This window comes from Thunnus maccoyii, chromosome 16, assembly GCF_910596095.1.
Source record: "Thunnus maccoyii chromosome 16, fThuMac1.1, whole genome shotgun sequence".
Classification (NCBI taxonomy): Eukaryota; Metazoa; Chordata; class Actinopteri; order Scombriformes; family Scombridae; genus Thunnus; species Thunnus maccoyii.
In genome coordinates this window covers 7,930,312-7,943,443 of record NC_056548.1, presented here as the reverse complement: position 1 = coordinate 7,943,443, position 13,132 = coordinate 7,930,312, and the positions used below count along the sequence as shown (strand labels likewise).

Genomic DNA, 13,132 nt, shown 5'->3' with positions numbered 1-13,132 from the left:
TGGAATCAATTGGAAGGCACTAATTGAAAACCGTCTCTATGTTCCCCTTAATTAGTACCAAATTACCTAATTTTGATTAAAAGACAAAATGTAAAGGATGATAAAAACATTTGGATACATCTGTGATTTGTCTCCTGCTGCTCTCAGATCTCTGACGCTTTGATCCGGAGGGTTCACATGACAGAGAGCCAGTGGGGGAAGGGAACCCTCACCCCGAGGATGACCAGCGACTTTGACCTCACTCTGGACAGCGGACCCCTCCTGCAGACCATCCACCAGCTGGACTTTGTCCAGATGAAAGGTAAAGGAGGAGATATAACGGGCACAGACACTTGAGGGATTTATAGTGGAAGGAGAGGGAAGAGAAAGGATGACAGGCAGCACGGCGGCGGGGAGACTTTTTTTAAACTTGAGGAGGCAAGTTCAAGACCCATCTGCTTTGCGGAAGTGTCTGGGCGAGACAGTAAATCCCTACCAGCCTGTGAACAAGATGTTCTGCAGTCAGACTGCTCTGAGATAGGAGTCAGATAATAGTGATGAAAATTTGAAATTTGTTTAAAGTAATTGGTTTATTGTGACATTAATGTTAAAATATGGATGTTACAACTTAATTTTGCACTAATATTTACCACTTTACCTCTTAAAATCACACATTATTTTCCTGGTAAACATGAGGTTAATTCAGAGGTGATTTAAATGGGGGAACTTGCTGTTATTCTGTATGTATGCATAGTGATTTGGGTTTGATTTGTGCATTTATTTATCTGATTTAAACAGCTTGGTATCACTGATATACTGTAGGTGTTTGCTAAAATATTCTATAAAATACTTAGAAAGTCAGAGAAGTTTGGTGTGTTGATAATTCATGATTCAGAGGCCTTCGATTAATGCGTTATGAATACATAAATACATAATGGAGTTTATAAATGATAAATATTGAACAGGTCATTGTGCGCTGTAGAGTCATATCCCTATTTGTGCACGTATGGGTGTCTTTTCATATCTCAGTGGGCTGTAATTTGGCCTGGTTTCCCCTCCTCAGTCCCAGCTGCTCCCATGCTCCAACTGGAGGAATGCTGCACTCAGAACAACAGCGCCACGTTGTCATGGAAACAACCGCCGCTCTCCACCATCGCCGTGGAAGGGTACATCCTGGAGCTTGACGATGGGAACGGGGGGCCGTTCAGGGTAGGTTTTCTTCTGCAGGTACAAGTTGAGATTTATCTGTCCTTACTTTAATGGATGACATGACTTTTACTCTTAAAACCTTGAATTGGGAACATTTAGATTTACATTTAGATCCCAAAGTAACACATTTTCACAAGTTAAAGACCAGTTAAAGTCATAATTCACCTTTACAGAACACTACTCCCCCTCTCTCTCAACAAAGACTCCTTCATTTGGTGCCAGCGAGGACACCAGCTCAGCCAGGCGAACGTGAAAGCAACGCTTTGTCGCTGAAATCCCTCGAGGCGAAGTGCGACGGCCGTACATCACAGCTCTTGGGCGATATGAGAGCAGGTCATGTGACGCACTGTAGCTGAGCATTGAATGACATGCCGTCAGGAGAAAGGGTCTGTAATGCAGCTGTCAGCCGGGATGATCTCGCAGGAAGTGTGATCCGGGATCAAAGCGGTGTTCGTACCCTCCCAGAGGTTCACCATGTAATCCATCCACCTTAGACCCTCCCCGGTTTTCCATACATTGAGGCCCCTGCTTTGTTATAACAGCAACTTATACCTCTTGAACAATGCCCTTACTAAAATGGCAGCGGATATCTGTCTGACCTCTAAAATTGTAAAGTTCCTCTGTAGACCTGTTGACTCTCATAACAATCTTTTTTTTTAAAGTGATGTTAAACTTAAGGATGAAGCTCCCAGCCAAGTGACTTGCTGCTGTAGAAAGTGTTGTTTCACTCTTTAAATCTGGCAAATACTTAAAGCAAACACTGTACAGACTCACTACTGGGAAGGAAATAATGGTTACTAATACAGAGAGAAAAGTGAGGAAGCAACACTCTTTTTTTCCATAGTGGCAGAATCCATATTGTTCCTTTGTTTTTGGGCCACAGTATGTTTGTCCATGTAATGAGAGTAAATGAACAGAGAAAAATCTGCTGTTCCCATTTCCTACTGAAACACAGGAGCAACCGATACAGGCTATCATGTACAGGAAGCAACAGTATACAAACAAAGCTTCTGCCAAATTTGTACCACAGAAAATGAAAACTCGACCCTTTATCTACCCTCTGCAATGTCAGTCAGAACTCCTTTACAGTTAGTAGGACACCAACAATGTCCTACCTTCATCCTAGTATTGCCCCTGGGCCACTGGAAAGTACCACCCTCAGAGCAGGGACTTTTCTGCACCAGGAACTGTAGCAGAGAAACTAAAGGTCGTCTCTGGTTCCTCTGGATTAAAATGCAGGTTTAAGTTCCTGCATTTTATCCAGAGGAACCAGAAGAAGAGTTCTTGTGGTGGAAACAGGCTAAAAGTCACTGTAATCCCATCTCATCCTTTGACCAAACTGAAGTTATGAACACAGCTGAAGCACATTTCTATCAGATTCCTCTATAATATCAAATATCACATAATCTGAGTGGTTTGATATTTGAGGTTCAACTTATTTGTTGTTTCTGAAGCTTTAATTGATAATGTTTTGATGTTGTTATAGTTGATTTTCCTTACTTTTATAACTCAAATTACTAGCTCTTATGGACAGCAAAATAAAACCCTGACAGTGCAATAACTGAGCTCAAATACACACACACACACACACACACACCTTTTCTTCATGTTGAAAATACAATATATAGCACCTCCTTCACTACCAAATGTTACAGTCTCAGTTATACTCCTTCCCTGTTTTCTTTAACTTGTCTTCTCTGATTTCAGTGATCTGTCATCAGCTTTGTCTTTAAAAATCGTTTTAAAATGCTCAGCTTTCATGCTTGTATAAACATGATATTTTTTCTTTGTAAGATCTCTAAATGCTTAAAAAAAAAAAGAATAACAAATCAGCCCCCCGGCTACACTTTTGACACAGATTTTGTAAGGCTGCACTGGTGAAATTTGATTGACTTTTACACTTTATAAAACTGAATAGATGGGAAATGAGATTACAGTTACTAACACTCAGAGCATCAGCTGAATGCTCCCTGTGTAATGTGAATGGTGCAGCAGCTGTTTGCTGAGGCATCCTGTGTTTTAATTTAGGAAAAGCAGGCAGTGACCTGCCTCTCTGAAGCCTGGTAGCTAAAGCCAGCTGGCCGTAATCTCTCGCCCTTTCGAGTTCATTGTGTGTTCTGTAATCGACCGAAAGTACGAGCCTCTATCTTAATTACAACTGCTCCGTAAGTGGACATTTACATTCAATGTGCCAACAGATCCTCCAACTCTATCCGCTAACTGCTAATTGGAAGGCAGTCGATGCCAAACTCTGTTAAAGCTTGGAGTCTTTCAGTGGTAGCCTGAAATTTACAACACAGGTATATGATCAGAGTAAATGTAGAGAATCATCTCAGAACACATTGTGGGACTTCATATTATATTTGTTGTGTTTAAATTTGCTGTTTAGTTTGTACCAAAGTTTGTTTGTTTGAGTGTTTTAAATGTCCGACTGTTGTTTTTGTCTGCCGAAGGTCTGTGCATCTCTTCAATTTCAACTCAAATCACTTTATGTCATATCTGCGCCTGATGCTTAACTTTGACAAACAAAAATTTTCCAAATTGCAAAGGAAGTTTTCTCTTCCTCTTCCATTCTCTGACTCATTGAGGCACGCCAACACAGTGCCACGCTGAGCTTGGCGAGTTGTGTCCCCATGTCTATTTATACTCCCATGTGGGCTGCCTCACCCACGCTCAGTTGTACAAACTCACACTCTCACTTATTGCACTCCCTGCCAAATCCAAACGGGACTTTCCTTTCAGATGCAGAGCCTGCTGGGTTAAAAAAAAACAGGGCTCTCTGTCTGTTCGGTGTCATGACTACGCACTCGCTGTATCTGCCAGAGCGTCTTCACAGGAAACTCTATGTGTCTTTACAGGAAGTGTACGTGGGGATAGAGACCATCTGCACGGTGGACGGGCTCCACTTCAACAGTACGTACAAGTCCAGAGTGAAGGCCTTCAATGCCAGCGGAGTGGGACAGTACAGCAAGACGCTTATCATGCAGACCTCTGAGAGTACGTAAAGCACCAACTCCTCCTCCTACTCCTCCGACTACTGTATATAACTGTATATCTTTAAGAAAAAAAATACACCCTTGAACAAAATCCATCCATTTGTTCCTCTGATGCCCACAAAGTTAGAATCCAAAGAAAGAGCGAAGACTCTAGTCTGTGTTGGCAATAAAACATACTTTCTAGAGCTTCTTTACTGGCAGTAAAGATCTCAGATACAAACCACTTCCATATATGTGTTATTTAAGAAATTTTATTTATATATCACTCTTCAAAACTATTACAGAAGTGCTTCTAAGAAGGAAAAAGGGAACAAGTGTAAAAGCTCAGTTTTGCACAACTCAGAAGGTTTGATTTAAACAAGTTTTACAGTGTCTGTAGTTCAAAACAAGTAACCATAACAGTTAGTCAAGTCCAAACAGGCAAACAAAGAAAAGAGGCTAGGCAAGAAAAGGCAGACAAAAGCAGAACAACTAGATGCTAAGATGATATGCACAGGACACGGTTTGGCAGGGAAGTGGGGAGGGAATGAAGGCTGGTTTATATACTGGCAGAGCTAATTACAAGGAAATAGAGGCTGGGTGAAGATGGTTATAAGTACTAGTTGTTCTGCAGTCGTGACTAAAAGAGGACATGTAAACATAACACAAACTGTACAAACCACAACCAATTTAAGATAACTGAGTTTTAAGATTTTAAAAAATGACAAAAAACAAGTGACATTTAGAAGCTGTTTAGAAATGTGCACTGTTTTGATTTCTCTTAGACTATGCAGAGGGCCAGAGCACATCTCTACACTGTATATACTGTATCTTTACTATCACTCTTTATCACTCGTTATTTCTTATTTTTATCATTTACAAAATGGCAACTGCTTTCAGTTGACACAAATAAAATTTAAATTGGATATTCATTTTTCAGCACTTTTGCTTTCCAAGCTACCTGCCACATGTTTGCTACTCTGTGTTTGTGTTTCTCAGGTGGATTTTACACATGATTTTTTCATTTCCGTTTACACAGGTGTTAAATTGCGAATTGAAAACACAGCCATGCTTACTCTTTGGTGTTGTTACTGTGCCAAAATATGTACTTCTTTTTTTGCCTCATCAAACCTTCAAAGAGTCTTGGGTACATTTCCATTGATTAAATGTTGGATTTTTTATGTTACTGATGATGAACCATGACTGTTGTGCATGAACCCAGGAGAGTAACTACTACTGTGATAATAGCTAATGCGGAGTTTAATGAAAAAACAAACAAATCCACATATAATTTGATCATGACTTTGTGTTCTAGCAAACAGCTGGCAGGTATTTTATTACAGGTCTAACACTAGTAGGAGTATAGTCTGCAAAATATTTTCACTTGATGAGATCACAGACTAGAGTCTCGCCTCAGTTTCCTGGTACTTTTGGGAACAACGTGTTCATTTGCAGCAAAAAAATCTTGACTGAACTCCAGAAGATCTTCAGAATAACAAATTGCTGCTGCCAAATTAAACCCTTGCATCTTCAACAAGTCAACTTAGAAATTCAGATTTAAAAAACTTGCATTTTAAGTTTGTAATTATGATTTTCAAAGTGGTTTGAAGGACCTGAGGGTCGTGAAATTTCCTCAACCTATTTTACCTTTTATCTAACAAAAAAATGATTGACACTAAAAGCCTTCAACATGTCAGCAAGGTTTTAACCCAACAGCAGCAGCAGGATGTGAATTCTGTTTTAGGGTGTTTTTGAGCTTTTAAACCAGGTGCATCCAGTAGCGGCTGATTCATGTATAATCCGCCCACGTGCTTGCTTTCCCATTAGTTAAATGCTGCTCTGCATAGACGGGGAAGCTTGTCATCCATCAGTGGACCTGAAAAGCCCAGACAGCCTCCCTACCTGACAGAGAGAGCACTCAGCATCTGTTGGGGGCTGCACAAAGTGATCTAACCACTCAGACGTTTTCAGTGTTTTGCAGAGATTTGACCTCCTTCGGCCTGACCGGACTGTGCTTTGATTTAGTCAGAAAGAAAAGCCTGAATTTCTCGACCAGAACAGTTTTTCTCTTTGTTTTCATGCTTGTTCTTTTCAAGTCTCTCCTGGTTTGTTTCTAGGAGCTCTTCAGTTTTGTTTTTGGGACCTCCTCTGTAATCTTTCGGCCACTGAGCAAAACCAGCTTCCCTGATCAAACCTGCTTTTTTACCCTCTCCGCCACCCCTCCCGAAACCTCTACACTGTCTGCTTCACTGCTTTGCTCCACTCTCCTGCTCCCCTCTTTTCTTTCCCCTTTTTCCCTCTCTTCCTCCTCCCCGCTTCATTTCACATTTCAGCTGGACTCCCTCCATGCGATATGCAATCTATAGGCACAGGTATGGACGGCTCTCATTGCTGACTGTTTCCACTTTGATCTCCTCCTGGCCATTGCCTGTCTTCACTCTTAAACCAGCAAGCGGGCAGTTTGCTGTTCTGTGGGCTGCACATATTAAACGTTCAATACAGGCTTCTAATAAATGCCTTTCCTTTGGGAAATAAGGCTATGTAATGAAACTTTACAGCACATAGTGACACCAATGAAAGCTGTGGACAAGCACGTGTAGTGGAGCCCATGTAAAGCACAAACGCCCGCCTGTTAAACTCCAACATTTCTCTATATAGAGTAGTTAAGATGATATATTTTCCAACCCTGAGTCAAGCAACTTAATTATTAGCATTTGATTGATCCTGCTTGAATGTAACGCAACAGCGCAGATGGTTAAAGGCATAAATAATTAAAATATGTTAACATAATTTTCAACTTAATCCCAGAGATATCATTTATGCAGATGGTTTTGGTGTTATTTGCTGAGGTTTTGAGATCTCTACCACCAACTTAACACAATGAACGTGAACAGTAATTCATCTGTAGTGCTCACATCATTAAAACATGAATATGATCCACTAGATCCAGAGATCTTGTTGTGGACGGATTTGACCTTTTTCTTTTACATTTGGCAGAAAAAAGGCCTGTTGAAAATTAAGTACAGGGAGGTTTGTGGATTCTCCAGAGGAGTAACCATTATTTCTAAAAAAGACTCGCTGATGTTGAAAATTTTAAATGCTTCAAACAGCACAAACAAAATTTCAAGTGAAGGCTGCAAAGATCTTGAAACCCCTTCAAATAAAACCAAAACTATCAGGACAACTACAACTAGATACCACTGGGGGATAAGTGAGAAACATGTTTTATTTTCTTTAAATTTAGTGTGAACTGACTGTTGTATGATGATGAAGAAATTACTAAGAATTTAAAGTCAGTTCATTACATCTTTCTGATTGGGAACTGAATCTGGATTCAGTAAACAGCACCTATCTGGTGTTCCAAGCAGGTGAAAACAAATGCCAGTTATTATGAGCATGACACAGGTGTGATAATTAAATAGTTTCCGCTATAGTTTAATGCTTAGAATTATTAATCATATGATCATAATGGTGATAGAGAATGATCATCTTCTTTCATATAATTATTATTCCTTTTATTAAAGCTATTTTTAAAGTGTAACTTCACCTCATCTAACCTTCAACCTCTAGACTCATGTCACCTTTGTAAAGTCTGTCCAACATGCTCGTGATTATTGCATCAGGTTTTATAAGTCAGTGACATCACAGATGCTAAATGACAGTTTGTGCTAACTATTCCCAGTCGCTTGGTTCACGTTTGACACCGCCTCCGCCCACCCGGACATCATCTTCTCCAACGACAACCTGACGGTGTCGTGCAACAGCTATGACGACAGAGTGGTGATGGGCAACTCCGCTTTCTCCCGTGGCGTGCACTACTGGGAGATGACCGTCGATCGCTATGACAACCACCCGGACCCGGCCTTTGGGATCGCACGGGGTGACGTCCTGAAGGATGTGATGCTGGGGAAGGACGACAAGGCCTGGGCCATGTACGTGGACAACAATCGCTCTTGGTTCATGCACAACAACTCACACACCAACAGGTATTTAAAGGAAATTACACTCTTTTTTGGTTTTGTTTGTTTATCATCACTTCTGCAGCCATGCACTGACAATAAGTTGTTTTTAAGTCTTTTATGCATCTTATATAAAAAGTTTATTTGGAAAATCCATGAGAGGATTAGAGGACACCTGCAAATAATCTCTGTGTATCACAAATCTGGCAGGATATTGCAGATAACAGCACTTATTTTATGTAAAGATCTGTCATCTCTTCAGTTGATTTCTCTCTGTGTGACCGTGCAGGACGGACGGTGGCATCAGTAAAGGATCTACAATAGGAGTGCTGCTTGACTTCACACGCAGGATCATCATCTTCCTCATCAACGATGAGCAGCAGGGTCCGGTGGCATTTGAGGGCTTGGAGGGCGTCTATTACCCTGCTATCAGCCTCAACCGAAATGTCCAGGTAGAAAATCATAATGTTTATATCACAAGGTGGTATTAGTTTGTTAGTTAGTTAATTCATTTATTGACTTAAATATCACAAAACAAATATATAAATTAACTTCACATGATCAAACAATATTCCATATACAATACACACCAATTAAAAAGAAAGCTACACTTTTAAACTACTTCCATTTCTGAGATAGAAGATTGTTGTAATTATCTGGCTGCTTAAAACATTCAAACAAGCCTTGTGGTGGTTCAGGTCGGTACAGAAGTTGTTTTATAGTCTCTTGTTCCACTTTTGATATCCAATTATACATGTACAGTACATGACATATCTTACATATATATATATATATATATATATATATATATATAAACTAGGCTCATACTGTATAAATGAATCTACATATCCTCGCTGATATACCACTGCTTGCTTATAGCAATTTTTTCTTGCCAGCTTCCTCCTGCAGTAGCATTTTATTCTACTGTATGCAGGTTTTTAATCTTTATTCAAATGTGTGTTAATGTTTGCAAAATGTAGTGTATGTCAGGCTCTACTAAATGAGTTCTGGAATAAATGGTTAAATTATTTCTGTTTTAAAAAGCTGCACACATTAAAATAACTTTGTATTCTTCATACAGTGTCACAGTAAACAAATGCATTATTCAGCTAAAATGTAATTACAAAATAATTTTCTGTCAATAACATGAAGTCTCAATATAAACCTTTTTTTGTTATTAAAATTTGTATTAACTTCTCCAATATATACAAAATATAATGAAACACAAGACCACATATTACAGAAAGTCAATGAAGAACAAATAACAGAACAAAACAAAATAAATACATCTGGGCAAACAGAATTAGCTACAAGTAAAATAAGAAAAAACAATAAACTGCAGAGACAGAAATAAAAAATAAGGGGGCACAATGATGTATCAGTAACTACAACATAAATGGGGTAGCACATTTCCATAAAAATACTAATTGTAGGAATATTTTCTTCAATATAAACCATTTATTAAAATTTGTAAATTGTCAATGCAGTGAGTCTCTACTAACTCCAGGTGGCGCTGTTTCATAGCTGACTCTGCATTCATACATCCCCAAGCAAAGCTGCAGGCACAGTTTTTACAAGCAGATCAATAAAGTATCACATGAGTACAGTTATTATTCATTACAACTGCTTCTCCGAGTTTTACAAATATGGGCTTTGAGGATTAAACCTTAAAAGAGGAATCTTCAAAGACTCAAACAACAGTTAGTAGCTTTGAATTTCTTATTGCTCTCAGCCAGTTTTTGTTCTGTGTCTCTTGGTGATGAAAGTAAAATGCCTCTAAGACAAAACACGTTAGTGACTGAAGAAACAGTTCAACAGCTCCACCCGCAGGCAGAAAATAAATCACCATAAATTATCAACACTTAGAGAATACATTCACAGTTTATGTGATAACTAATATGAGGCTTCAGCTGTCCACATGAGTCAAATCAAGTCAATATCTTTCACAGTTACAGTCTTTTTAGTGCCAAATTCCTTGTTTTTGTCCAATACTTCCACTGCAGCTGAACAGGAAAACACTGTCGGTAGCAACACAAAGAGGACTTGTTTTACTAAAAAAGTCTGTAACTGTGGAAGAACTCAACTTTATTTGACAACCTCAGATGACTGAAGCCTCATTATTATTATCTTTTAAATCTATTTTTGCCCAAAACAAGATCTGAAGGGAATGTTCTACTGGTCAGTATGAACAGGAGGAATGATTACAGCGAGAGAAAAACCAAAAAACGTTCCAGTTGTTAAAAAAAACTGTGAATCTATCCTTTAAATTTTTATGTACACATATTTTTCTTTTGCTCTGCAGGTCACCCTCCACACTGGTCTACCCATCCCTGACTTCTACACCCCCGGGGAGGCAGATCCGACCGGCTCCGTGTGCTAAAAGACTCACCACCAGTTTGGGAAAACCTCTCCAGGATTCCCCAGGGCTCATCCTACCAGTCCCACTCTCACCCCCCTCACCTCGTCAACTCCCCTCCTCTCGTCCCCTTGACCGACTGACCCCATGACTCTCTGCAAGAGGCCCATCCAGCGCTGAGCCATGCCTTTATCATGCCTAAACCTTGGACTCATGGACCATCCGCAGTACTCTACCAAAACGGATCTTGACGTGATACAGATAAGCTGTCGCTGAAGAAACCAAATTTAATTATGATCTCAAGCCGGATGGAAGAAGTTGTTTTTTAAATGGGTCGACTTAGAAAAAGGAACTCCGTCATTCCATCTAGATACAATTTAGTGCATTTTACTCCTCATTCTCATCCTGACACACATACAGAGGTAGTCTTTTAGAGTGTGTGTGTGTGTGTGTGTGTGTGTGTGTGTGCGTGTGTGTGAGGGTGGGTCGAGACTGGTCAGCAGGTGCAACGATCCACGGATGAGAGCAATAGTCCCGACTCTCCGCTGCTGTCACTGTCGTATCCTCGTCCGTGTAAATGAGACGCTTTTCTTAGTGGCTTAGCTCGTGTGAACCTTCTGTATCGTCTGTAAAAAAAAAAACAAATAAATAAATAAATAAAATACAGCATCGGCGTGTAAAATGCTACAGGAAGCGAGGCCTTCATGCAGCCTTTCTCTGCGGTGCAGCTCTCAGAACAGGAGGGAGGGATTTTTGGTTTCGTGTATCATACGAGCGGGCGATTCTGTTCATGGAAAAATGGGTTAAAGATGACGACTGTGAAGCTTCTTGAATAAGGTGCTAAAGCAGCTCGCTTAGTTCTGGCTTTTCTACTGTAGGTGACTGAATCCTGGTAGTTTTGTAATATTGTTATTGAGATTATCTATTGCAAAGAGGTGTATAGCTAAATAAGTTATTGATGTTCAGAGTTTTTCCAATGAGAATCCGTCATTGTTCCTTTATTTGATGTATAGCTATTAAAGCGAGGAAGACGCTGAATCTGAATTTTTTTTTTTTTTTGTCGCTTTAAAAATGTAGTTTGGAGTTTGTTCTTGAACTGACGAGGCTTTTCGGTTCGCTTTACGTCCTACAAAAGCAACAGGAAAGGTGACGATGTGTTGAGACATCGAATTTGGGCAACAAGCGGTTAGAAGTTTCTTAAAAATGTTTCCTGGCAGCACTGAGTGAACTCATGCGATTACTCTGAGGGAACTGTTGCCCAAAAACGTTGCATCTCAGCCCAGACACATACAGCACATGTCTAGCATACACACTAGGTGCTCTCCTGTGTTTGAGCTTCATGGGTGTGCCTTCTTCTCCCCCTTTTCAATCCTCCCAAACGATTTATGAAGCTTTGCTACAAACTAGATTCATTGCTTCAGCAGAGTAACCTGCAACATCTGTGATGCCTGACTTCACCTGCTGCTACATATTTTTTCTATCGTAAAAAGGGCAAAACTAGACAGTAATCATGTTTGCTATGGATATAATAACCACACAGTATTTAAGGAAATATTACAGTCAGGTACGGTGAGGTGTCGTTTCTTAATTTTCTGTGATTTTCTTTTGATTGTGGAATCATCTGGGATCAATATGACATGGTTGGAGTAATGGCTGCACTCAGAAAATTACAGACATAATGTCCAGTATGATATGTGCATGTATGCTGACACTTGTAAACTAAACCAGGCTGCGTTCAGTAAGCTGCACAGCTGACTTCAAGCTTTGATTCATTTAATTGGCCTGTTTTTCAAGGTGAGCCTTTTGTCCGGCCGTAATTATAAAGCTACAGCATAAAACCAGAGGGGTCACTGAGCAGCGAGAGCTTTCCTTTGAGACAGTGCAGCCATTATCACGGCATTACACAACCTCAGATTCCAGGACAAATAAACAAAACAGCTTTAGTTCAAATAAAAAACGGTTCATTAAAGGGATTTTCCATATGTCCAGCATGAGATGACACACACTTCTGTTACTTTTCAACACTCTCGTAACATTTTCTGTGTGAATTTGTGAAGCTAGATCAGTTTGTTTTTGATTGAAAAATAACATAAATGTGTGTTTCTGACCTGAACACATGGAGGTGCTGAAACTCAACAGTGTGTGATTGTAACATTTATTGTTTCTAAACCAGCCAAATACGCTTTAATGATGTTAAAACAGACCCGGGGATGATTTGACGTGAAATCATACTTTTATGAATTATTGACACACAGTCGCTGGGCGATACTGGGTGTCTTCAAATGTACATACATACTGTATGTGTGTGTGAGTGTGTGTGTTACCTGCATTATAACCTCATTTTAACTCCAAAGTGATTATTTTTGCCCCGTTTGATCTGAGGTGGAATGTCATCACTCGATATTATTTACAGTGATACTCGAATATGTCTATTTTATGGATATGAAATGAACATTGTTATTACTTTGATTTTAACACGGTATGATTACTATGATTGTTATAATTATATGTCTATCATTACCATATTACTGCTATTATTATTGATTCTTTGAAGTGTAATATGAGCCTCTGTGTTTTCTGTATGTGTGAATATTCAATAAATAGGTGTCAACAAGGTGTTTCGATGCCTGGAATATATATCTGTCTGTCTGTCC

General features: G+C 39.6%; 1 protein-coding gene across 1 annotated transcript in view; it reads left to right on the top strand.

The window, feature by feature from the left end:
• Positions 1-13,092, top strand: part of trim9 (tripartite motif containing 9) — a 45,204-nt gene extending 32,112 nt beyond the window's left edge. The window contains exons 5-10 of the mRNA XM_042437123.1: positions 148-301; positions 1,043-1,188; positions 4,047-4,185; positions 7,846-8,149; positions 8,412-8,574; positions 10,425-13,092. Coding sequence (XP_042293057.1) covers positions 148-301; positions 1,043-1,188; positions 4,047-4,185; positions 7,846-8,149; positions 8,412-8,574; positions 10,425-10,502 — 984 coding nt within the window. The 3' untranslated portion in view covers positions 10,503-13,092. The remainder of the gene's footprint in view (positions 1-147; positions 302-1,042; positions 1,189-4,046; positions 4,186-7,845; positions 8,150-8,411; positions 8,575-10,424) is intronic.
• The last annotated feature ends 40 nt before the right edge of the window (positions 13,093-13,132 follow it).